The 25,493-nt window shown below is 32.7% G+C and overlaps 3 protein-coding genes and 1 long non-coding RNA gene across 4 annotated transcripts; 2 read left to right on the top strand and 2 right to left on the bottom strand.

Annotated features, from left to right (window-relative positions):
* Positions 1-6,430: 6,430 nt before the first annotated feature.
* On the top strand, positions 6,431-12,972 carry LOC140870915 (pleiotropic drug resistance protein 1-like). The gene is made up of 24 exons (XM_073273322.1): positions 6,431-6,797; positions 6,913-7,033; positions 7,135-7,223; positions 7,309-7,393; positions 7,475-7,634; positions 7,726-7,802; positions 7,885-7,938; positions 8,024-8,114; positions 8,189-8,490; positions 8,576-8,857; positions 8,946-9,262; positions 9,351-9,511; positions 9,600-9,703; positions 9,801-9,957; positions 10,045-10,152; positions 10,231-10,322; positions 10,394-10,726; positions 10,815-11,105; positions 11,184-11,267; positions 11,349-11,482; positions 11,620-11,847; positions 11,922-12,093; positions 12,255-12,509; positions 12,585-12,972. Exons 1-24 carry the CDS (start codon positions 6,481-6,483, stop codon positions 12,840-12,842), a joined length of 4,272 nt encoding a protein of 1,423 aa, XP_073129423.1. The 5' UTR covers positions 6,431-6,480; the 3' UTR covers positions 12,843-12,972.
* On the bottom strand, positions 8,205-10,381 carry LOC140870917 (uncharacterized). Its single transcript, XR_012147570.1, has 3 exons — positions 10,264-10,381; positions 10,036-10,082; positions 8,205-8,335 (listed from the first exon to the last, which is right to left on the bottom strand). It is a non-coding gene; the product is annotated as an uncharacterized lncRNA (long non-coding RNA).
* Positions 12,840-14,547, bottom strand: LOC140870914 (UDP-glycosyltransferase 91C1). Its single transcript, XM_073273321.1, has 2 exons — positions 13,885-14,547; positions 12,840-13,780 (listed from the first exon to the last, which is right to left on the bottom strand). The coding sequence occupies exons 1-2, from the start codon at positions 14,471-14,473 to the stop codon at positions 12,969-12,971; spliced, it is 1,401 nt and encodes a 466-aa protein (XP_073129422.1). The 5' UTR covers positions 14,474-14,547; the 3' UTR covers positions 12,840-12,968.
* An 8,505-nt stretch (positions 14,548-23,052) lies between these two features.
* LOC140870973 (protein CHLOROPLAST VESICULATION) lies at positions 23,053-23,613 on the top strand. The gene is made up of 2 exons (XM_073273397.1): positions 23,053-23,156; positions 23,265-23,613. Exons 1-2 carry the CDS (start codon positions 23,053-23,055, stop codon positions 23,611-23,613), a joined length of 453 nt encoding a protein of 150 aa, XP_073129498.1.
* Positions 23,614-25,493: the final 1,880 nt, after the last annotated feature.

Raw genomic sequence — 25,493 nt, 5'->3', positions numbered from 1 at the left:
GCACTTAGATATGGTACTTCTGGACCAAGAATAACTTCATCATCTCCACATGGACGGAATGGATCCTTTTCTATGTTTAATGATCTTACGACCATTGGAGTACTTAATGGATTTGATTTATCCATATTAAAACGTTTAAGGATCTTTTCTGTATAATTTGCCTGGTGAACAAAAATTCCACATTCTTTTTGTTCGATTTGCAAACCCAGACAATACTTGGTTTTTCCAAGATCCTTCATTTCGAATTCTTCCTTCAAGTACATCATAACTTCTTGAATTTCTTTATTCGTTCCAATGATGTTTAAATCATCAACATATACAGCAATAATTACACATCCGGATGTTGTTTTCTTGATGAAAACACAAGGGCATATTGGATCATTTACATATCCCTTTTTCATCAAGTGATCACTTAGCCGATTATACCACATTCGGCCTGATTGCTTCAACCCATATAATGATCTTTGCAATTTTACAGAATAAAATTCTCTGGGTTTTGAACTTTGTGCTTCAGGCATCTTAAATCCTTCAGGGATTTTCATGTATATATCACTATCAAGTGATCCGTATAAGTAAGCTGTAACAACATCCATAAGACACATTTCCAAATTTTCAGACACTACCAAACTAATCAAATATCGAAACGTAATTGCATCCATAACAGGAGAATACGTTTCTTCATAATCAATTCCAGGCCTTTGAGAAAAACCTTGTGCAACAAGTCTAGATTTATATCTGACTATTTCATTTTTCTCATTTCGCTTTCGAATAAAAACCCATTTGTATCCAACAGGTTTTACACCTTCAGGTGTGAGGACTATAGGTCCAAAAACATTACGTTTATTCAGCGAATCCAATTCAACCTGAATGGCATCTTTCCATTTGGCCCAATCATGACGAGTTTTACATTCACCAAAAGATTTTGGTTCATGATCCTCATTTTCATTTACGATGTCACAAGCCACATTATAAGAAAATATCTCATCAATATCTTCTATGTCTTTTCGGTTCCATATTTTTCCAGTATTAATATAATTGATAGAGATTTCACGATTCTCGTCAGTTTGTGGTTCTGACAGAATATTTTCATCATCAGGTGATTCTTCTGGAACACCATTTTCTATTTTATGATCGTCGTGTTTCTCTATGCCTTTTCTTTTCCGAAGATTTTTATCCTTGGAACCGACTGGTCTTCCACGCTTCAAGCGTTTTATGACATCATGAGTGTCTTCAATTTGTTTCTTTGGAATTTCAATTCGAGCAGGGGCATTTACAGCATGTATATATGATTTTGTTACTCCTTTTGTGTCTGCAAATGCATCTGGCATTTGATTTGCAATTCTTTGCATGTGCACAATTTGCTGTACATCTTTCTCACATTGTTTGGTCCTTGGATCCAAATGTAACAATGATGGTACATACCATGTGATTTCTTTTTCGATGTGTTTCTTTTCTCCCCCTAACACTGGGAAGATTTCTTCATTAAAATGACAATCAGCAAAGCGTGCTGTAAACACATCGCCTGTCTGAGGCTCAAGATCTAATGATTGATGGACTATCATAACCGATATAAATACCGATTTTTCTTTGAGGACCCATTTTTGATCGTTGAGGTGGTGCAATAGGCACATACACCATACATCCAAAAATTCTCAGATGAGAGATATTTGGTTCTTTACCAAATGCAAGTTGCAATGGGGAGAATTTATGATATGCACTTGGTCTGATGCGAATTAATGCCGCAGCATGTAAAATTGCATGTCCCCATATAGAAATAGAGAGTTTTGTTTTCATAATCATTGGTCTAGCAATCAGTTGTAGACGTTTAATCAATGATTCAGCTAATCCATTTTGCGTATGAACATGGGCTACAGGATGTTCAACAGTGATTCCCATTGACATACAATAATCATTGAAAGTCTGGGATGTAAATTCTCCAGCATTATCAAGTCTTATTTTCTTGATTGTATAATCTGGAAATTGATTCCGTAATTTTATTATTTGAGCCATTAATCTTGCAAATGCCACATTCCGAGTTGACAATAAGCATACATGTGACCATCTTCTAGAAGCATCTATCAATACCATAAAATATCGAAATGGTCCACATGGTGGATGAATTGGCCCACAAATATCACCCTGAATGCGTTCAAGAAATATGGGTGATTCTGTTTGGATTTTAGCTGGTGATGGTCTTATAATAAGTTTTCCAAGAGAACATGCTTTACATTGAAACTTATTATTCTGAAAGATCTTCTGGTCTTTCAATGGATGACCATGCGTATTTTCAATAATTCTTCGCATCATTATTGAACCAGGATGTCCCAATCGATCATGCCAATTTGTTAATATTGAAGAACTATTAACCACCATATTTGATTTGATTGGCCTTATATGTGTATAATGCAATCCAGTAGGGAGCATTGATAATTTTTCAACCACATATTTCTTTCCTGATTTATATGTGGTAAGACACATATATTTCTGATTTCCATCAGTTATCGTCTCAGTATCATACCCATGAGAGTATATGTCATTAAAACTCAACAAATTTCTTTTCGATTGTGGTGAATATAAAGCATCATTTATCAGAAATTTTGTACCATTAGGTAACAAAAAATGTGCTTTTCCACAACCTTCAATCAAGTCTACAGGACCTGATATGGTATTCACCATTGTTTTTGTTGGTTTTATTTCCAAGAAATATCTTTCATCTCGCAGAATAGTGTGTGTTGTACCACTATCTGGTATGCAAATTTCCATGATATTATTTCCATGTTTGCTCATAGCATTTTCCATATCAAACTTCACAAAAAATGCAATAAAGAAAAATTAATTACAATACAAATGCAAAATATAACATGCTTTATAATACAAGAATGCATTAAAAATACAAATTTGTTACAATATAGTCCCACCAATCTTTTAATCAATGTCTTCGAAATCATTCAAAAAATCTGCAGCATTGAAACTAGTTGAGCCAATTAAATGGTCAATATTTTCAACAAAATTGGTCTCTTTTCCTTTTCCTTTTGTCGATTCTTTATAAAGCTTACATAGATGCTCAGGGGTTCGACAAATATGTGACCAATGTCCTGGAGTGCCACATCTATAACAAACACTCTCAGATCTTTTTGAGTGATTTTCATTTTCACTCGGGTTTTCATGCTGCCTTTTTGGTGGGTGGTTCGCGACGTTCTTTTGAGATGAGTTATTGAAGTAACTATCTCTATTATTTTCATATCCACGGCCGCGACCACGACCGCGATCATTTTTACGTCCACGTCCACGTCCACGCCCACGTCCTCGACCTCGTCCACGACCAAAATCTGGTCTATGCCTTTGATTTTGATTTTCATTTTTCATTACGACATTTGCTTCAGGAAATGTCGTTGATCCAGTGGGTCGGGATTGATGATTTCTTATTAACAATTCGTTGTTCTTTTCCGCCACAAGAAGACATGCAATGAGTTCGGAATATCTCGTAAAACCACGCACTCTATATTGTTGCTGTAGAGTTATATTTGATGCGTGAAAAGTGGAAAATGTTTTCTCAAGCATTTCCATCTCTGTGACTTCAAGTCCACGGAATTTTAATTGTGAGACTATTCGATACATTGCAGAATTATATTCACTGACTTTTTTAAAGTCTTGGATTCTCAACGAATTCCATTCATCATGGGCGGTCGGAAGTATCACTTCCCTTATATGCTCAAATCTTTCTTTCAACCCTTTCCATAAAATCATTGGGTCTTTTTCTGTGAGATACTCACATTTCAACCCTTCATCAAGATGTCGGCGTAAGAAAATCATTGCCTTTGCTTTATCTTGTGAGGTTGATATATTAATTTCTTTGATGGTATCACTTAGACCCAATGACTCAAGATGCATTTCTACATCGAGAGTCCATGACATATAATTCTTTCCATTGATATCGAGCGCAACGAATTCAATCTTTGCCAAATTTGACATGGTGGTACTAGAAAAATAACAATACATTTTATTAGTTAATTTCCATTAATATGACAATACAAAATAATGGATAAACGAAGATTACAAGTGCGTATACAAATAGAGAAAAAATAGGTGGTGGAAAATCGCTGGTGAGTACAAAACTCGTGAACATGATGATCATAGTCGTTATGAAAAATATCCTTAGAAAAGCCAAAAACTCCATCTTCTTTTTCGAAAAAAAAAACCGAGGAGAATGTTTTGAGATGAAGAATGAATTGTGATTGAAAATGAGTTTGAGTGAACATATTTATAGGCAAAAAACTAGCCGTTTATGACCGTTTGTGACCGTTGAGGGTAAGAAAAAAATGATTATGTGTTGAATAAAAATTCGTGATAATCATGTGATGCGTATAATGATAATCATAATTAAATATACGCAATAAAATATATATCATATCACGTTATTATAAGGTCAGTGTCCTAGACAATCTCTTATATAATAACATGAAATTATATATTGATATAGTTAGTATATATACATATATCATATCACGTTATTGTTTAATAACCTTAGAGGCTTTTATACTTGTCGTATCCCTTACCGGGAGTGTGGGATGTCGTCTTAACATCCTCCCAGGATTTATAACAAGTTTTTAAAAACTAATTTTTTTTTCATAACATGATAATATATATTAAATATATACACAATAAACAATAAAATAATTATTCTTACTTGTTGAATATTTTTGACTTCTTCTTGTATTTTGGATCGTCGGAAAATATAGAGAACCTTCAAGCGATCGTGCTGATAACGTGTTGTGAAAAAGTAAAAATTTACGGTAAAAAGTAAATATTCCAAAACTCAAAATATATCAAACTCTACACTTTATAATATTTTTCTCTCAACTTCAATTGTATTTTTTCATCACAAATGAAGACCTATTTATAGATCCACATTTGAGATTAGTCCAAAAATAAATACATCATCATCTACATCATCACACACTAATTTTCCACATTTTACAACTCAATATTCAACATTCAACATTTAATATTCAACATAATATTAATAATAATAATATTTTTCAACAGTTCAATATTTTTCTATGTTTCTTGTATATTTATTTAAAAACGGAACTTTAAATAACCATTTGACTTGTTAGTCGTTCAAGAAATACATGAAAACAGTTTGAAGTTTGAACCATTGAATAATGAGAGAAACGTCGATATGATTATACATACAACGACAATCGTACAAATAATAACATATTTAGAACTTCAAGGCCGGGTCATCATACAAATAGAACTAGGGGTGGAATTGGGTCGGGACCCGTCCCGTAACCCGATTCCCGTTCCGATAGGAATTGAGATATTTTTTTTCTTCCGATCCCGCACCCGAGATGTGTCGGGACCCGAATGTTCGGGATCCCAAACATTCGGGATCCCGTCGTTCGGGAGAGGGTAATCCCAAATAATATTTTTTTTAAAAAAAAATTCTATGAAAATATTTTTTTGAAAAAAATCAAACAATTTCTTAATACATTACAAATAAATTAAAATTTCTTTATATATAACCATTAAAAAACTAAAACATTTTTTTAATACATTACAAATAAACTAAAACAACTACTTGATTAATAAAAAAACATATAATTATTCATAATAATAAAAAAACAAAATAAAAAATTATAACTCAATGTTAATATTAAAAAATATAAATATAAAAAAAATTATATGGTATATAATTATAAAACATTAATATTAAAACATAAAATTAAAAAAAATAATTTTTTTAATTAAAAAATATTATTAAAAAATATTATTTTTATATTCGGGTCGGGTCGAGAATCCCGTGGGAAAGGTTGTCTATCCCGATCCCGATCCCGACATTGATCGGGTCGGAAAAAATCCCGAACACTCGGATCGGAAAAAGTTCGGGACGAGAACGGGTTGGGAATCAGGACGGGTCGGGATTTTTTAAAAATTTGCCATCCCTAAATAGAACAAAGCTTTGCACAATGTATGTTGACCCATTTCAAGTGCCTAATGCAAAAAAATTTGAACCAAGTCAAGTTGAAGTAAGAAATTTTCGAGTTGCCTTAAAAACTGGATGTAGCCTTCTTGTCTTCTAATCATGAGACATAAGTTTCGAATCTTGGGTCCATTTAAAATATTTTATGAAATTTGCTTTCTCACAAGTTCATTTTTATATAATAATTACATTTCAAATTACAAAAATATCTCAAATATATATTTAAAAGAGTTATTTTAATTAAAGTATATTAGAGTAATTTTATAATCTCAAATGTAATATTTAATTAGAGTAATTTTATAATCTCAAATGTAATATGTAATAGAACATATAATCTTGGTAACACCATTTTTAATTTTTTGTTAATGTATATAATCTATGACAAATGTATACTAAAGCCAGAAACAAAGGACATGGCCTAAAACTTTCCCCATAAACCTCATCGAGGTTCCTAAACTTTTGCATCTTCAAATTCTCCAGCAGTTTCTTAAGTGATGGCAGAGCTTGATAGATTGAGCAGTGGCCGTTCGAACAGTTCCAACATATGGAGGAACACGAGCATGGACGTTTTTTCGAGGTCTATTCGAGAGACAGACGATGAAGAGGCCTTAAAATGGGCTTCTTTAGAGAGACTCCCCACTCATGCACGTATGAGGAGAGGTGTGTACTCGGAAGAAAAAGGTGGATCAAAAGAAATTGATGTCAAGTATCTTGGACTAGTAGAGAGGAAAAATCTTCTAGACAGGCTTTTAAAAATAGCTGAAGAAGGTAATGAGAAGTTTCTGTTGAAGATTAAAGAACGAATAGACAGGTAAAAAGTTTGGAGAGATTATATATATATCAAAGTTCTGCACAGATTTGAAGATTTACTAGTCGCATATGTTAACTGGATTGTGTTTCTTGTGATGTATTTGATGCAAATGAAGAGTTGGGGTCATTCTTCCGACGATTGAAGTACGGTTTGAGAAGCTAAGTGTTCACACAGAAGCATATGTTGGCAGTAGAGCTCTGCCAACAGTATACAATACCTTGGTTAATATCTTGGAGGTAATGGATCTTTCAACATCATATGAAAAAATTGCCAGTGTAATTTAAGTTATAGAGAAAAGTTACAAATGGAAGCAAAGTTTTTCTTTGATTCATTGAAGGGTTTCTTGAGCTGCATACACATTCTGCCTGGTCGAAAGAAACCACTATCGATTCTTCACGATCTCAGTGGAAACATTAGGCCTGGAAGGTTAGAATACGCGCATTTGCGATAAATCGGCTGCCTTTTACCCATTCTAATCCCCGTTTTCCATTTTGTTGATCAAACTTTGCAGGATGACTCTGCTCTTAGGTCCCCCTAGTTCCGGAAAAACGACATTTCTATTAGCATTGGCGGGCAGAATTGATCCCAGTTTGAAAGTGAGGAGTAACCTGATTTTCGTCCCTATACGTCATGCTTATGTTGTAAGTTTTAAGCTCGAATACTTGTGGATTCCTCAGGTATTAGGAAAAGTGACGTACAACGGGCATGAAATGGACGAGTTTATACCACAAAGAACGTCGGCTTACATAAGCCAGCATGACCTTCACTTGGGAGAACTAACTGTGAGAGAAACATTAGCATTTTCGGCTAGATGTCAAGGAGTTGGAACCGGTTATGGTACAACAAGAATATTTTATTTTGAATATAATAAATGCTCCATTGTATAAAATTGCAAATGTTTGGATTTTTCATAGTTCAAAATCTGCAGAAATGATAGCTGAATTGTTGAGGAGAGAAAAGGAAGCAAACATCAAACCAGATCCTGATCTTGATATTTTCATGAAGGTACACTAGCTAAGTTTCTTTTCTGCTCTTCATTTCAAGTCTCAAAACACCTTAGGTTAGGCTTACTTTCCCAATATCGCAGGCTGCATCGATTGAAGGGCACGAGGCAAGCGTTTTGACAGATTACATTATAAAGGTTGCTCATAACTTAGTCTAACTCGGCCAACTTTTTATGAAAATAAAATTGGTTTTCTTAACTTGTGTTTGTAATTCATTTACAGATCTTGGGACTTGAAATTTGTGCTGATACCTTGGTTGGAAATGAAATGTTTCGAGGGATATCTGGAGGGCAGAAAAAGAGAGTGACGATAGGTATTAGTACAAGCAATCTTAATATAAATCTCACTAGAAACTGAATTCATGTATCTTGTGGGAATGAATTTCAGGGGAACTAATGGTTGGACCGGCACGTGCATTTTTCATGGACGAGATATCAACCGGTTTGGACAGTTCAACGACATTCCAAATTGTGAATTCAGTCAGGCAATCCATACACATTCTTCAAGGAACTGCTGTGGTCTCCCTCCTACAGCCTGCACCAGAAACATATGATTTGTTTGATGACATAATTCTTTTATCAGACGGGAGAATAGTGTACCAAGGTCCTCGTGAAAACGTCTTACAATTCTTTGAATCAATGGGATTCAGATGTCCCCAGAGAAAAGGAGTAGCAGATTTCTTGCAAGAAGTACAAATTTATGATCAAACACTCATTGTTGGTACACATACAAGAAAAAATTGACATGATACTAACTTTTCTATGATGAAAATAGGTGACATCAAGAAAAGATCAAGAGCAGTATTGGGCGCGTAGAGACGAGCCTTATAGTTATGTTTCTATCAAGGAATTCTCTGAAGCATTTCAGTCCTTCCACGTGGGACAGAAAATAGGCGACGAACTCGCTGTTCCTTTCTACAAATCTAAGAGCCACTCTGCTGCTCTAACTACTCGTAAATATGGTCTCAGCAAAATCGGTGTCTTAAGAGCTTGCATAGCGAGGGAATACTTATTAATGAAGAGAAACTCAGCTGTATACATATTCAGGATGATGCAAGTATGAACTAACTATCAAGCTTTGAACCTTCTATGAATTAACACTATTTGAATTTAATCTAACTTGTAGCATTGTTTCCTATGTCCAGCTCCTCGTTCTTGGTTCCATTTCGATGTCAGTGTTTCTACGAACCAAGATGTCTAAAATTACCGAGATCGATGGTGGAGTTTATATGGGAGCTCTCTTTTATTCACTTGTTGCACTAATGTTCAATGGATTTTCTGAAATGGCGCTGAGTATACTAAAACTTCCTGTGTTTTATAAGCAACGGGACCTTTACTTCTTTCCTGCGTGGGCATACGCATTACCAGCATGGATCCTGAAAATTCCCATCACATTTGTTGATGTAGCCATTTGGGTGTTCATAACTTATTATACTATTGGATTTGATTCTGATCCTATAAGGTGGATATTATTCCAAACATGTGAAGTTAATAATGATATCTATTCATTTTTTGTGGGGGATGTTGACTGACAAGAGGCGAAATGGCAGGTTTTTTAGGCATTTTTTCCTGCTTATATGGGTGAACCAGATGGCTTCTGCTTTATTTCGTTTAATGGGGGCTGTAGGGAGGAACATGACAGTTGCAAATACGTTTGGATCTTGTGCTTTGTTGACGATTTTCGTGTTGGGAGGATTCATTTTGTCCCGAGGTCGATAAAAGTTTTATGCTTCAAGTAACCAAATTGATGTTGCTAGCTATACTGTGGTTTATTTATCTTAAAACTTGTTAATTATCAGATGATATTCGAAAGTGGTGGATATGGGGATACTGGATCTCACCGATGATGTACGGACAGAATGCGATGGCGGTGAATGAATTTCTTGGAAAAAGTTGGTCTCGGGTAAGTATTTTCAACATCATATAAAGCTTTGGTTAGCAAGAGAATGGGAAAAAGCAAGAAACCTGTGAGTTTAACACCTTGAGTATACTAATTTCAGGTTCCACCAGGATCCAACGAATCAGTGGGCGTGTCGGTTTTAAGGTCGCGAGGGCTCTTTCCAGAAGCATATTGGTACTGGATAGGAGTTGGAGCTCTTATTGGATATGTTCTTCTATTCAATATCTTAGACACCTTGGCTCTAACATTTCTCAACCGTGAGATACACTTTTTCGTTATATCACTAAAATATAAGGTCAAGATGAATCCAAATAATTAATGAGCTGTGGTTATACCTTTTGCAGCACTCGGAAGACCCCATGCAGTTCTATCAGAAGAAACACTGGCAGAAAGAAACACAAGAATCTCAGGCAAGGAAATCGAGTTATCATCGAAAGAGAATAAAAACTCTGGTTAGTAAACTAAGTTTCACAATGCCACATTTCCACTCATAGAGTGGCTACTGATATACTTAGATCAATCAAATTCAGGTCTTGAAAACAGACAGAGAGGAATGGTTCTACCTTTTGTGCCTCTTTCTATAACTTTTCAAGATATCCATTATGCAGTAGATATGCCACAGGTATAACATCAATTAATTAGCAGCTTCGTTTGCTTTAAAACAAAGATAATAGACAATTCCTATACGTTCAGGAAATGAAAGCTCATGGTTTTCAAGAGGATCGACTCGAGCTTCTGAAAGGAATCAGCTGTGCTTTTAGACCAGGTGTTCTGACTGCACTTATGGGCGTTACTGGGGCCGGAAAGACAACACTAATGGACGTCTTATCAGGGAGGAAAACCAGCGGATATATAGATGGGACCATTAATATCTCAGGATACCCGAAGAAGCAACAAACTTTTGCTCGAATTGCTGGCTACTGTGAGCAGACAGACATTCACTCTCCCCATGTAACAGTACACGAATCCTTGCAATATTCAGCCTGGCTTCGGTTGCCTCCAGAAGTTGACTCTGCCACACGAGAGGTGATGGATATTTGATATCTAAACATATAGAAGAATTCTTCATTCTTTCTAGTAGACACGTGACCTGAATTTGAAAATTAAACTACAGATGTTCATAGAAGAAGTTATGGAACTTGTAGAGCTCACTCAACTGAGGGGAGGACTTGTGGGACTTCCTGGAGTAAATGGTCTTTCGACCGAGCAAAGGAAGAGATTAACTATAGCAGTCGAACTTGTGGCCAATCCTTCAATTATATTCATGGATGAGCCAACCTCTGGGCTGGACGCTAGGGCAGCCGCAATAGTAATGAGAACAGTCAGAAACACAGTTAACACCGGTCGAACAGTGGTATGCACCATCCATCAACCGAGCATCGATATTTTTGATGCTTTTGACGAGGTAAGAAACATTTTTGTTTCTAAATTCTTATCATATGTGAAATGAAAAGTAGCTGAATCATATGGAAAAATAAATCAGCTGCTGCTGCTCCAACGAGGAGGGGAAGAAATATATGTTGGTCCATTAGGCTGGCATTGCTCGAAGCTCATCCAGTACTTCGAAGTGAGGATTCTTCTTACAGAAATTATTAACACTTTCGATGAAGTACTAATGTATAGCAGCACTTCATACCTCTGTCTCCAGGGAATTGAAGGGGTCCTGAAAATTAAAGATGGCTATAATCCAGCAACATGGATGCTGGAGGTAACTTCAATAGCACAAGAAGCTGCTCTCAATGTTAACTTTGCCGAAGTCTACAAGAACTCGGGACTACACAGGTAAAACTATGGTGAACTCAGGATTTATGTCTTATAACCAAAATTTCCTACAGGCATTGCAAGCTGCAAAATGAGAGGTAGAAATTAGAATGGATTCAAAATAAGAGTGTGGTGAAATTCTGTTAATAACTTCTCAGGAGAAACATAGAGTTGATCCAGGAACTAAGTAAACCAATACCTGGTTCAAAAGAGCTGCACTTTGCAACACGATATTCCCAGTCTTTCTTCACTCAATGCATTGCTTGCCTTTGGAAGCAGCATTCGTCATATTCACGAAACCCACCTTACATAGCAGTGAGACTACTATTCACAACATTCATCGCCCTAACGTTTGGGACCATATTTTGGGATCTTGGTTCCAAGAGGTAAAGTAACTTGTGAAACAAAGCTCCTCCAAAGTTTAACATTTTGTAATAATTTCATTACATTTTCTTGACAGGAAAAGTTTATCAGATCTCTTCAATGCCATTGGTTCTATGTATGCCGCTGTTCTGTTTCTTGGAGTACAAAATACTGTATCGGTACAGCCAGTTGTTGCGATTGAGAGAACGGTCTACTACAGAGAAAGAGCAGCTGGAATGTATTCTGCGCTGCCATATGCTTTTGGACAGGTACTAAATATCATCTACCTAGTTAAGAACGGACACGATGGTGGGTCAGAAGGGCGGTCGTCACCCTTGCAACATGTTTTTCCATTCCCTAACATTACGTTTTAGTTCAACCCCGAAAAATCCGGATTAGTAATGGTCCATCCACTCTGTTTTTCACGCAGGTTGTGATTGAACTACCCCATATTTTTGTTCAAAATCTCATATACTGCGTCATAGTGTATGCTATGCTGGGATTTCAATGGACAGCTGCGAAATTCTTTTGGTACCTCTTCTTCATGTACTTCACCTTGTTGTATTTCACACTATATGGAATGATGACTGTGGCTGTAACACCAAATCACAACATAGCTGCCATAATATCATCGGCATTCTATGGTCTATGGAACCTCTTCTCGGGATTCCTCATTCCGAAGACGGTAAGTAGCATCCATTTAATCTCAATGATACAATTCAAAATCCATTACCTTTCTAATATTTTAAATTTCTTACAGAGAATTCCAGTTTGGTGGAGATGGTACTATTACTTGTGCCCGATAGCGTGGACATTGTACGGATTGGTTGGCTCGCAATTTGGAGACATACAGGATCAGCTTGGGAACAATGAAACGGTGGAACAATTTATAAGGAGTTATTTTGGATACAGACATGAATTTGTGGGATATGTTGCTGTAATTTTAGTTGGAATTGCTGTGCTGTTTGGCTTCATATTTGCCTTTTCGATCAAGGCATTCAACTTCCAGCAAAGATAGAATGTCACAGAATTTCAAAATATCTTCTGTTAGAAATCTGTATAAATTTCTCCATTATTTTCTTTTCATACTGGCATATATTTCAGTTCAAGATCAAACACGGATAACTTTGACAGTAGAATAGAATCACCCTTTGTAATGTATCAAGAAACTAACAAAACTGTCAATATAACTGTCACTCAAACTCTTATTACCAAACAAATCTTTCATGCTTTTTGCATTGTCCTTCAACCTTTTCCCTTCTTCACTAACCATTGCCAACCTCAAAGACTCCGCCACCGAATCACTAGTAAATGATCCATCTTCTTCATTTCTAGGTACCTCTACTCCCACTTTTTTCTCATGCAACAACCTAGCATTCAGTCCCTGATCATTCATAACTGGAAACAAGATCAAAACTCGTCCGAAACCGAGCGCTTCAGTCACCGAGTTCCATCCACAGTGCGTCAAGAATCCTCCTACTGCTGGATGGCCGAGAATCTTGATCTGTGGTGCCCATTTCGCGTAAATGAATCCACGGTCCGAAACCCTCTCACAGAATCCATCGGGAAGGATTTCTGAATGATTATCTCTGTTTAATACCCAAAAAAATGGGAAATTTGATTGTTCTAAACCAAGTGCTAGCTCCCTAGTTTCTTGATGCGTCAATGTCGCCTCTGTTCCGAGTGCCACGTAAACCACCGAGTTCCATTCATGTGAATCGAGCCAGTGTTTGATCTTTAGCCATTCTTGATCCTTCTCAAACTCATCTTCTTCATCATCCATTGGGAGAACTCCTATTGGAATCACTGGTTGCGTGTAAATTTTCCGAACTACATCAAACCACTCGGGTTCAAACTCCTCGCAGGATCTAAAGATCACTATGTCACTCTCGTGCATGGAAATGCCGAAGCGGAGAGAATCAGACGTGCCAGAGTCATAGTTGTTACCTGATGCATCTTTTTTTCAGGAAATAAACCAAATTTAGAAGTTAAGAAGACCAATATTGCCTCATTGAATGATAAGATGTTAAAACTTTAGTTGTGATTTTAATTTTAAGCACCTTTTTCCATGTTCTTGGTCATCTCATAAACTCGAAACGCCATGTTGCTAGGAAACGGGATCCATTCGGGAACGACTGTGTAATCCTCCGCCGTTGACCTGGCATTCTCCCCGTTCATCAAGGCGGCCGGCGGCCCCAAAAAAGCCATGAAAGCCGCGGTGAAGAGACTGAAAAAGGCCCTGGAAATCCCAATCTCAGCCGCCATTTGTGGCAGCCAGTGAGAAGCATAATCATACACGATCCAATCTGGTTTAGGCTCTGTATTTTCAAGAAAAGTGCGCACCGATGGCTCCAGCAAATCCAATGCTACTTTCAGCAACTGTTGCTTCACACAAGGAACATCCATGGACGACTCTGCATCCGGCGGCAGGTGTTGAACTTCCGGCAAAGGAAGACTGATGAGTTTGATCAAATGGGCTAAATCTTGAGGTACTTTGGCGATTCTTTGAAGGTTTCTGGGAGTGGAAATGAATGAAATTCGAAGGCCTTTTCGAGCTAAGCACTTGGAGAGTCGAAAGAATGGTTTAAGATGACCTATGGCTAGCCATGGGAACATCACTACGTGAAGAACTTTGCCTGTTTCTTCCATGGAGCTTATCGGTGTATGTTAGAAGATAACGCTTTTGGTGTGTATTGTGCAGTCTTACAGAGGATCCAAATTGAAAGATAACATCATGGACAGCCATTTGACTTTATCAATCATTCTGAAACATTTCTTTTTTTTATTATTTTTTTTATTACTATATTAGTGGGGTTTGATTTGAAGTTTGAACTTTGAATTCCAGGCCCCTTAGATTTATTATAAAATTTTATTTTTTAATATTTTGATTTCGATCTTTATGATAAAAATATTAAAATTAACATCCAAACATATTATTATGATGGTAAACAATATGACATAAAATAATGATAAGGATAGTAATAATGTAAAATTTTTAACGTTGACGATAATAAAACTATCAAAGACTTTGTTAAAGTAATTATGATTTTTTATTATTATTATTAAGGGGTGGAAGTTTGTGGGTTTAGAACTGTTGGTCTCTTCCAAATTTGGAATAGGTGATGCAATTAGACTAAGACATCGTTTGGTTTGAGATATGATATAAGTAATATATAAATAAGTAATATAATCTAATAAAAAAGAAATAAGAAATGATAGTTAAAATAGTATTGAATTTGATTGATAGATTATGGTTTATTTGATTTGACTGATTAAATTTTACATAAAAATGTTAAATGACTATTTTGTTCTTTTAACAATAAATAAAATAAAAATTTTATTATTTATAAGAGGTAATATAGTAATTTGAATTCAATGATTTGATTGATATGAGATAAATAATTAATGATTTGATTGATGTAAAATAAATAGTTAATATATGGATAAATAATATGATGAGAAGAACGTGATGAGTTATACATATATTAGTAATATGATGAACAAAACGGTGCCTAAGTGATCATTGACGTTAAAGTTATTATGATAAACAATATGATAGGTAGGTTGAACTAAATCGATAAGTAGATGAAGTTACAAAACTATTAAATTCTTATTTTCCTTTCCCATTAACTTTCTTGAATATTTTATCCTGGATATGTTATGCAATTCTCAATATATTTCATGTTGGTTACTTGATTAAATCTCCAGTGGTATTCTCTATTTTAGAGTACTCTATTCTCTAAAATAGAGTATTGAATTCTTTATTTTAAAAATCTTTTCCAACTCATAATTTTTATTTTTTAAAACTCTCTATTTTTTTAATTCCAAATTATTGAACATAAAAAAATATTAATTATGTAGAGGAACTAAATTAAATATGAATCGATTATTTTAGAAAACAATACATTTATTTTGACATCAAATTACAAGCCACACAAAACAGTGAAAGGGGATGGAGCTGATGGACCTTCTACTCCGTTTGATCAATTCTTCGGCGGAACTTCTCCATCCGGATCCGATCTTCCAGAATATTAGTTTGAAGCCACCAATGCAGTGGAATGAAAGTGTGTGTTTTTTTTGTTTGAGTTTTTTTTTTTTTTAAATAAGTGGCACTGTGTCTTTTAATGATTGTCTATTTTCTTATGTTTTAATGTGATAACATGTTTAATCCAAGTTAAATAATTAGATTTATGTTCATGATATAATTTGTAATGTATTTTTTAGTCACGATCTTAATTAATTAAGATTTCTATTTTTTGTCTTCAAGTTAATTTAATTGCAATAAATAAATAAATAATAAAAAATTATTAAATAAATTTTAAAAAAATACAAAAAAACATTAAAATAAAATAAAAGGACTGGATTGAACAATTATATATTTTATTGAACCAAAAATAAAAATTGACAAAGGGATTAATTTGCAATTTTGGAGAGTGGCATTTTCGTAAATAATGCCACTCTCCAAAATGTGTCTCCAAAACTACAGTGATTCTTGGAGAATCACTATAGCCATCTCTATTTTGGAGATATAAAATAGAGATGGGTTGGAAACTCCATGGTTCTGATCTATTTTGGAGATGTTCTCCAAAATGGAGGAACCATTGGAGATGCCTAAGAAACTTAATTATTAAATTAATTACTATATATATAAATTAAAGCTAAAGACTAAAGTTGATAAGACTTGTCGAATTATACAAATTAAGCTTTGAAATGCCACATGAATGCACATCATAATATCATATAGACATATCATCACTAAAAACTATCAATTGACAGTCAGATTCAAAATAGAAAATATAATGTGTTTTAAGAGGCAAATGGAAAATCAAGAGAGATGAGATTATTATGCCTTCGGCTATAAATAAATCAAGAAACATGACATAAAATTTCTTTTGGCAATAATAAATTAATAATGTATGACCCCACTTGAAAACAGAATAGGAGGCCGGGTGTGATACTACTACTATTTTTTTTTAGAGTAAATATATAATATTTTTTATCCAAATTAATGACGATAAAATATTTAGAATAATTTTGAAGTTAGGCTGAAAGTGGCGAGAAATTAAAAATATCTTATAAAGCAATTATATAAAAGAATATTTTATGTGTGGTAGAAAAAGACTCGAACTAACGTGTGCACGAGTTGCGGTCAAACAATCGTGGCAAAGCATGTTGCCCCTTACAAATTGAACTCGCCAAAACATGCATGGACCTTTATTTCGTCATTTTGCCCAATTTAAAGCGACTTTCTCTAATTTTGATAATGCCACCAAAATATTTTGTACTTCTAAAAGACGTGTTTTGGGAAAGTGTTCATACATTTAAATTGTGCTACATTTATTTATTTAATCTAGCCTAGGTTGACCGTCTGTTAAATTTGCATGTCTAATTAGCCCTGAATTTCGTGATCATAAAAGCTAACCCGGGATTAGTAAAACTGAATTTTGCATGTCTAATTTGCTTCAACAGCTTACAGTATTTTTGTGGCACGTTTGTGATGTGAATAGTGCAACTCCAAATTTGGAGTTGCACTAGTGTTCACAACGGTATTTTTGGATTTATTTTTTTTAATTATTATTTTCTTGATAAAATAAATGATAAAAAAATATGTAAAAATTAAAGAATATTATGGAATATTATTTTGGGTTAGAAATCTGGTGAAAACTGTCGGAGATAAAATATTATTTGCACTATATTTAACACAAAAATAATGTAAATATTGCACTATTTTAGTGCTAACTGCTTGAGATGGTCTCATGGATTATAGTAATTTGTTTCCTTTTTTAAAAGGGATGAGTTTTAACTTTTACATAATTATAACGAAATGTCAATAGCCAGCTTGGGGATGTGAAAAAAAGTAAAGGATACTCTACATAAAATTTGAATAATTGTGACATATATAATATATATTTATTTATCCCATTAACTATTAATTCTACTAAATTAAGTAAATTAATTAAATATGTATATATTATATATTATAATAGGTAACTTTAGAGAAACTAAATTCAATAATTTAATGGATATTTGAATTTATCCTTGTCATTATTTCAATTCAATTTGGATCTGCCAAAATCCTGACTTTAAATCAAATTTTGAGAATATTAAAGCATTTAATAATCTATCAAGAAGATCTTTTTTATTAGGAATAGGATGCCTAATCCATTTTAAAACTTTATTTAAAGGTTTATAATTTATTACTAGACGAGAAACACCTCTTTCAATCTCAGAATGTTTATTGACATAAAAAGCAGTACAAGACCAAGGAGATTGGGAAGGAGTTATCAACTTTTTATCTAAAAGAGATTGAATCCCTTTCTTACATAATTCTAAAGAGAATTGGTTATGAAGCAATTTGATTTTATCCTGTAGTTTAGGATTTTTCAAAATATCATCAATAGTTAAAGAATCTATTTATTCTTTTAAGAATTAATATGAAAGATTTTTCTGTCAATATGATCTTGAATAGAATTCAAAATCTTTAAATAAGGTTTAGTTATAAACTAAAAGTGAATATTCTTACCATCATAAGTACCAATGATACCTGTAGGATTTATAGAAATAATAGGATAGTTTTTATAAAGAAAAGGCAATCCAAGAATGATTTGAGTGGAAAGGTTTTTTTATCAAGAAAAAACTTGTTTTAATACAAGTCTTATTTTTACAAATATAAGCTTCTGGTAACTTATAATTTACCTGTAATTTTTCACCTCCTGCATGAGATAGGGAGTGGGAAGTTTTATGAAAATATTTTGAAGGTATTATACCTTCTTGAATAACATTTAAATCTACTCCACTATCAATTAAAGCAATAAAATCTTTTTTATAATTATTATCAATTAATAAATTTATTTTAGTATACCATTTTTGAGATTTTATTTTACTAAGAACAGATAAATGTTGTTCTTGGTCTGAAACATTGTTAGAACTATTTTCTAACTCATACATTTCTAAATCAGAAATCCTTCTATTAAAATGAATATTCTCATGTTGTAAAATAACAACTTGTTGTTTAAGTTGATCAATTTTAGTCTTTAAATTATCTAAAGTCACAGGAGTATTAACACTGTATTTTTTTTTTAAAAAAGATTTTTTATTTCTTTTAAAGAATAAGTCTAATCATTTTTCAAAAGATCAGTATAACTAGTAGAAGCTTTATTATCAATATGATCAATGATAGAGGTACGGAGATTAGGATCTTTAATTAATTTTAAAAATTCAATAATTTTATCATCAGATAAAACATTAATACTTAAGTCATCAAAATGAGATTTTAACTTATAAAATTCATCATTATCACTAATATAATTGCAACAATCAGAAGACTGACCTTGGATGCAATTATCACAATCTTCTGAAGAGTTTAAAAAATCATTATCAAGATTAATAATATCATCAGTATCTTAACTGGAATCATAACTATAAGAATCTTCAGAGTAATTTTTCATGAAAATTTCATATAAAGTATTTTTAATATCATCAGAGATATCAAGAGATTTAATTTTCTCTTTAGCCCAACATTGATTAGCATAATGTCCAGGTCTACCACATTTATGACAGGTAATTAAAGGCTTTTTATCCTTATTTTTTTTTTCAAAATTGTTTCTTCTTCGCATTTTTCTGAGTATTACGAAATTCTTTTCTCTTTTGTTTTTTCAATATTTGTCTCTCAGACAAATGTCTCTTCCTATGAGGTTTATCTAAAGATTTTTGAATTTTCTTCTTGGGTATATCAATCCCAAATTGATCACAAAAATGACCAAGCTGTTTTCTTTCAAAAATATTTTGTCTTTTTAACTGATTATTTAATTTTAAATCATTACATAAAGATAAACCTTCCTGAATACAAGTACTTATTAAGTTACCGTAAGTATAATTATCATACTGAATAGAGATATTATCTTTACGAAGAACTTTTCTAACTCTTTCAGCAAAGAGATGAGGAAGACCATCAATAAATTTGGCTTTTCATTGATTGTTATTACAATCCGGTAATTCATAAATTCTAGAAAGAAAAATATCTTTATACCATCTGAAATCAGTAAGAGTCTTAAATTTCATATTACTCAAAAGAGTTCTAATATTTTCACTATTATCAGTAAAACGACCAGTAAAATGTTCAATAATAGTCATTATAAGACTATAAACAACATTTTCAGTCTGGTTATTATTCTCTATTTTAATAGAATTATAAATATAATTCTTTTGTTGTTAAGATAAATAATTATCCCACCAACCTTTAAGTTGGCCTGTAAAACCGAAAATAAGCATTTTTGCTATATTTTTATCAGTATTATCAGTACTTTTACACACAGTACTATACATAAGCATTCTATGAACAAGATTATAAATCTGCTTATCAGTTAAACCATCAGCATTCCATTCATAAATACTTTTCCCATTATAACTATTTGATATAACGTACTCTTGTTCTTCATTAAGAACATCTAAAGGAGTATGACGAGAATAGCAATAACGATTTTGAGTTGGCCTATCAGCCCATTTCATATTTTGAATTTTATCTGTATCATCATCATCAGTATTATTATTACTAAATGATGCATTGTCATTAATAACAGAAATATTCATACTTTTAAGTTTTTCTGATAAATTTTTTTCAAATTCAGAAACAGAAGATTTAAATTTAAAATCTTGAATCTCTGGAGGAGATTGAATAGAAGAAGAAGCAATGGAAACTATATTTCTATCTTTTTTATCTTCAATGTGTATATTAGGCTTGATATGTTGTATAGCTAATAAAATACTATGGATATTCTTTTTTAAAGAAGCCAATTCTTCTCCTAAAAGAATAAGATAAAGATTAGTATAATTTTGCTTTTCAAAAAGTTGATTAATATGATTAATAGTAACATGTAACATACCTCAAAATTTTTTGAGAAAGCATTAAAATTTAAAACCTTTTCATTCTTTTCTATTTGAAAAGAATTCTGTGGAGGATACACAAATCTCTGAATATTTCCAGAATAAATTTTATAATTTCTTTCTATAACAAAAATATAATCAACAAGAAAGGTTTTTATAAACCAAGGAACAAAATAAATCATTTTATTCTTTTCTGTACATTCTTTATAAAAAGTAGTAATGATATAATCAAATTCTTTTTTGAAAAAACTTTTAAAATACCATTTTCTAAAAGATTTCCATTTATGATCACATAATTCTTTATTAATCTGAGCTCTTGCTCTAGATCCTTTACTGAAATCTATTTTGGTTGTACTATCCATCTAAACAAAATTCAATTCTGAGATAGTATCTGATTCTGTAATGTTCTGGACATTTCCATGAACAATATTATTTCTGTTTATAATAACCTCTTCAATATTATTATCTTTAGAGGAATTAGATCTAAGTTCTTCTTGAATTTGAGAAGTAAAAGCTCTAGAAGATTGAGGAATATCAATTATATAATCTAAAGGAGAAATATAAGATCTAACAGATTGAGATCAAGTAATATGCAAATAATTTTTATTTTGAAATTGTATATTAACAGATCCTTCATTAGTCTGTATTACATGTTGTAAATCCATATTTAAAATAGGATTTTTAGGAATAGAATTTTCAAAAGTCCAATTTGATGAAAAATCTATTTCTTTCCATTTAATAGATCTACGAGTAGTTATTTTAGATTTATTGAAATTAGTCTCAATAAGAACAGTTTCATTATTCTTTTTGTCAATTCTTTTACACATTGGATTTAATGTATAAAGAGGTTTATAATATATACGATAACATATACATATGACTTCTGTTCCAACAGAATAATTATAACCATGAGTCTTAACATTTAATATCAAAGAATCTAAAATATTTATGTCAGTTAATGATAAAGAAAGATTGTGATAAACATCAAAGTAAACTGGACCATGAGCCAGACTGAATTCAATTATTTCAATTAAAGATTGTTTTCAATTTAAATTTCTACCATCTCTTAAAGCTGCAATAAAGCTTTCAGGTAAACATTCTAAAGTAAGTGGTCTAAAAGCAATTTGAACTAGACATATATGAAGAAATTTATATTATTTGGAAAAGATTAATATATCCTTTTCATTTAACAAATGAATAACAATCTCTTCATTATTAAGAGGAATTGAAGACTCAGCAGTCTTAACAATTTGTTTAAGATCAATTTTTTCAAAGGCTCCTAATTGATAGATCATTTTAGGTTCTATGTTAGGAATAATCCATTTATTTAATAAATTAAGATTATTAGGAATATCATATTCTTGAGTAATACTGTTTTGAACAGTATTCTTCAAACGAAAAATATTCATATGAATAAAACATGCTAAATCATAAATATCACTACTCCATGGCTCTGATACCATTCTAGATCTTAATATCATGGGAATAATAGGAAGGTTCGATCTAACTGAGAAATTTATTAGTTAAATAAATTTTTACAAAAAAAATATAAAGAGTTTACCGAGACTAATTAAGTAGATCAAGATTCAAAACAAATACCCACAATGCTCTAAAAGCCATTACTCGGCACAAACGAGTTGAAGGATAGTACATGAATCTGAACTAATTAATATTAATCTCGAAGCTTAAAATTTTTTTTAACCAACCTTCAGATTACCATAATATCATTCTTTCAATATATTTAATAATTAAGGAGCAAAAACGTATATTAATCAGTAAAAAATTTCCCACATTCTCTCCTATCGTCTCATTGTCCTTGGTTTTAATTACCATTACCTCATTACCCAAAAAAATTATAAAAAAATTCAAATTTACAAAAACATATTTTTTTAGAGGTACAAAAACATATTTTATGTACATGTAACACATAAAGTCAGCTTACCAATATAAATATATATATATATTTATATAAATGATATAAATGATAGTCACGTAGGAAATTGAACGTGTAGCACACATGTACGACCAGGACTTGGACGGCTAAAACTAAGCAGCAAGATCGAAAGACACGTCTAAACATAACAAGTGTTACAATACGGCAAGCAAGAGAAAGATATTTACTTTACTTGTATGTATGCATAACGCATGTATCTACCAAAAGAAATTGTAATAAAGGGCCAAATCTTTTTCCCACACCTACCATCTCAATAGCCTCCCTTATACATATGTATATATTATGTATATTTCACAGTTTCTCGTTCATTCTTTCTCCTATAAATTAGGAGGACATATTTAATTTACAAGAAGAGAGGCAATTAATTAAGAGGCAAAATATACAAGCAAGAATGGGTCTTTTGACGAATTGTTGCCTCAACTTTTCCCCTCCTCCACTTGGTACTTCTATTTCTCCTCCTCCCCCAAATTCAAGAACTTCACAAGTCGTTTGCAGGTATAATAGATATACACTCTCAACTTTTTTTAGTAGAAATTAAAGATTGTATTTTTACATGTTTTGAATCCTGAAAATTGTTTGCTTAATTAATTACTATTATTGCAGCCCACCAAAGGAAAGATCATGGAAAACACAAAGTGTAATAGTGTTAACATGTGCAATAATTGGACTGGACTTGAGGAGTTTGGTATTTGTAAATAATAATCGACAAGATTGGGTGCTTGCGGGGGAGATGGAGATGGAATCAACATCGAATACAGTCAGAGAACAGAGATGGAGTGACAGAAGGGCTTGCCAGCCATGGCGAATTAATTCTCTCGAGACCATCGTGCCGGAGAATCTCCCGCGGCCTTCTGCACAGCGGAGCTGGGAGGCGGCCGCCTTTCCACCGGAGGGTGCGCCGCCGATTTTTGTTTTGCCTAAATTTGGGACTAAAAGTTGTTATATTTTGTAACTTTTTTTTTTATACAAGAATGATGTCTATATATATAGTGGATGGATCATTATACGTGATTTTTAATTGATATAGATTTTGTTTTAACATTTTTTAGCGATGTAATTAGCAAATTATCGATGTGATTAGTTTTTTATAAGACTTTTATTTTGTTTACAGAAAATCTCTAGTCCGGTCCAGTCCAGTTGACGGCATTGGACACGTGTTATGATTTATGAATTTACTAGTCAACATTGACGTGTAAAAAGTGCAACTTGGAATAAAAAAATTTAGGTTTTTATAGCATAGTTTTTCGAAAAAAAAAGGACAAAAAATTTATATTTTATAATTTGGTAATAATTAATAATGTTTTTGTCTGCGCGTCGACTTGTTTTTTTTCCTTCCTTTTTAATAAAAAAATATTGATGAATACATGTACTTGAATAGAGTTTTGGTACAATTTTGGTAGTACAGGTAGTACTAATAATAATAATAATAATACCTTCAAAAGTTATAATAATAATAATAATAATAATAATAATAATAATAATAATAACAACAAAAAATAATAATAATGTTGTGAAAAAGTAAAAATTTACGGTAAAAAGTAAATACTCAAAAACTCAAAATTCTACACTTTATAAAATTTTTCTCTCTTCACAATTGTGTTTTTCTACACAAATGGAGAGACCTATTTATAGATCTCAATTGGAGATTAGTCAAAAATTAATACATCATTAATTACATCATCACACACTAATTTTCAATATTTTACAACTCAATTTTCAACTTTCAACCTTCAACATTCAACAATAAATAATAATATATATTTATATATATTTTCAACACTCCCCCTTGTGATGATGATCATGATAGAATGACTATCTCCATTACGTGTTGTATACTGCCTCGTTAAAAACCTTACTAGGAAAAACCCATTGGGACAAAAACCATAGTAAGGAAAAAAGAGTGCAGCCACGTAAACTCCCCCTGATGTCAACATGAATGATTCTTCACATATTTCGTAGATTGCGCATCCCAATATTATAAATGTGTTTTCTGAATATCGCCGTGGGAAGTGCCTTTGTGAAGAGATCGGATGAGTTCTCACTTGATTGAATGTAACAGATATCAATATCTTTATTCTTCTCCAGCTCTTGAGTGTATGCAAAGAATTTAGGAGGAATATGTTTAGTTCTGTCACTTTTGATGTATCCTTCTTTCATTTGGGCAACACATGCGGCATTATCTTCATACAGTGTGATTGGATTCTTGTCCACTGATAATCCGCAAGAAGTTTGGATATGCCGAGTCATTGATTTAAGCCAGACACATTCACGGCTTGCTTCATGTAGTGCAATAATCTCGGCATGATTTGATGAAGTTGTAACAAGTGTTTGTTTCTGTGATCGCCAAGAGATTGCAGTGCTTCCACGAGTAAATACATATCCGGTTTGGGAACGTGCCTTATGTGGATCAGATAAGTATCCAGCATCAGCATAACCAATTATTCTCTGATTTGTATCTTTTGGATACAAAAGTCCCAAATCCGTCGTTCCTCGTAAATAACGGAATATATGTTTAATTCCGTTCCAGTGCCTCTTCGTTGGACATGAAATGAATCTTGCCAATAAATTTACTGCAAAAGATATGTCTGGTCTAGTGCAATTTGCAAGATACATAAGGGCACCAATGGCACTTAGATATGGTACTTCAGGACCAAGAACAACTTCATCATCTTCACATGGACGAAATGGATCATTTTCTATATTCAATGATCTGACAACCATTGGAGTACTTAAAGGATTTGATTGATCCATATTGAAACGTTTAAGGACCTTCTCTGTATAATTAGACTGGTGAACAAAAATTCCACATTCTTTTTGTTCAATTTGTAAACC

The sequence above is a fragment of the Henckelia pumila genome, unplaced genomic scaffold, assembly GCF_033568475.1.
Source record: "Henckelia pumila isolate YLH828 unplaced genomic scaffold, ASM3356847v2 CTG_298:::fragment_3, whole genome shotgun sequence".
Lineage (NCBI taxonomy): Eukaryota > Viridiplantae > Streptophyta > Magnoliopsida > Lamiales > Gesneriaceae > Henckelia > Henckelia pumila.
Note: the sequence above shows the minus strand (reverse complement) of the source record. Positions and strands in the feature narration are given on the sequence as shown.

What these genes read in the sequence shown, in the direction of transcription:
- LOC140870915 (XM_073273322.1), top strand. Translation starts at nt 6,481, where the DNA reads ATGGCAGAGCTTGATAGATTGAGCAGTGGCCGTTCGAACAGTTCCAAC. An exon ending in GGCTCTAACATTTCTCAACC is followed by an intron (nt 9,958 to 10,044) that starts GTGAGATACACT and finishes TACCTTTTGCAG; the next exon opens with CACTCGGAAGACCCCATGCA. An exon ending in GATTCCTCATTCCGAAGACG is followed by an intron (nt 12,510 to 12,584) that starts GTAAGTAGCATC and finishes AATTTCTTACAG; the next exon opens with AGAATTCCAGTTTGGTGGAG.
- LOC140870914 (XM_073273321.1), bottom strand. Translation starts at nt 14,473, where the DNA reads ATGGAAGAAACAGGCAAAGTTCTTCACGTAGTGATGTTCCCATGGCTA. An exon ending in GACCAAGAACATGGAAAAAG is followed by an intron (nt 13,781 to 13,884) that starts GTGCTTAAAATT and finishes CCTGAAAAAAAG; the next exon opens with ATGCATCAGGTAACAACTAT.
- LOC140870973 (XM_073273397.1), top strand. Translation starts at nt 23,053, where the DNA reads ATGGGTCTTTTGACGAATTGTTGCCTCAACTTTTCCCCTCCTCCACTT. An exon ending in ACTTCACAAGTCGTTTGCAG is followed by an intron (nt 23,157 to 23,264) that starts GTATAATAGATA and finishes CTATTATTGCAG; the next exon opens with CCCACCAAAGGAAAGATCAT.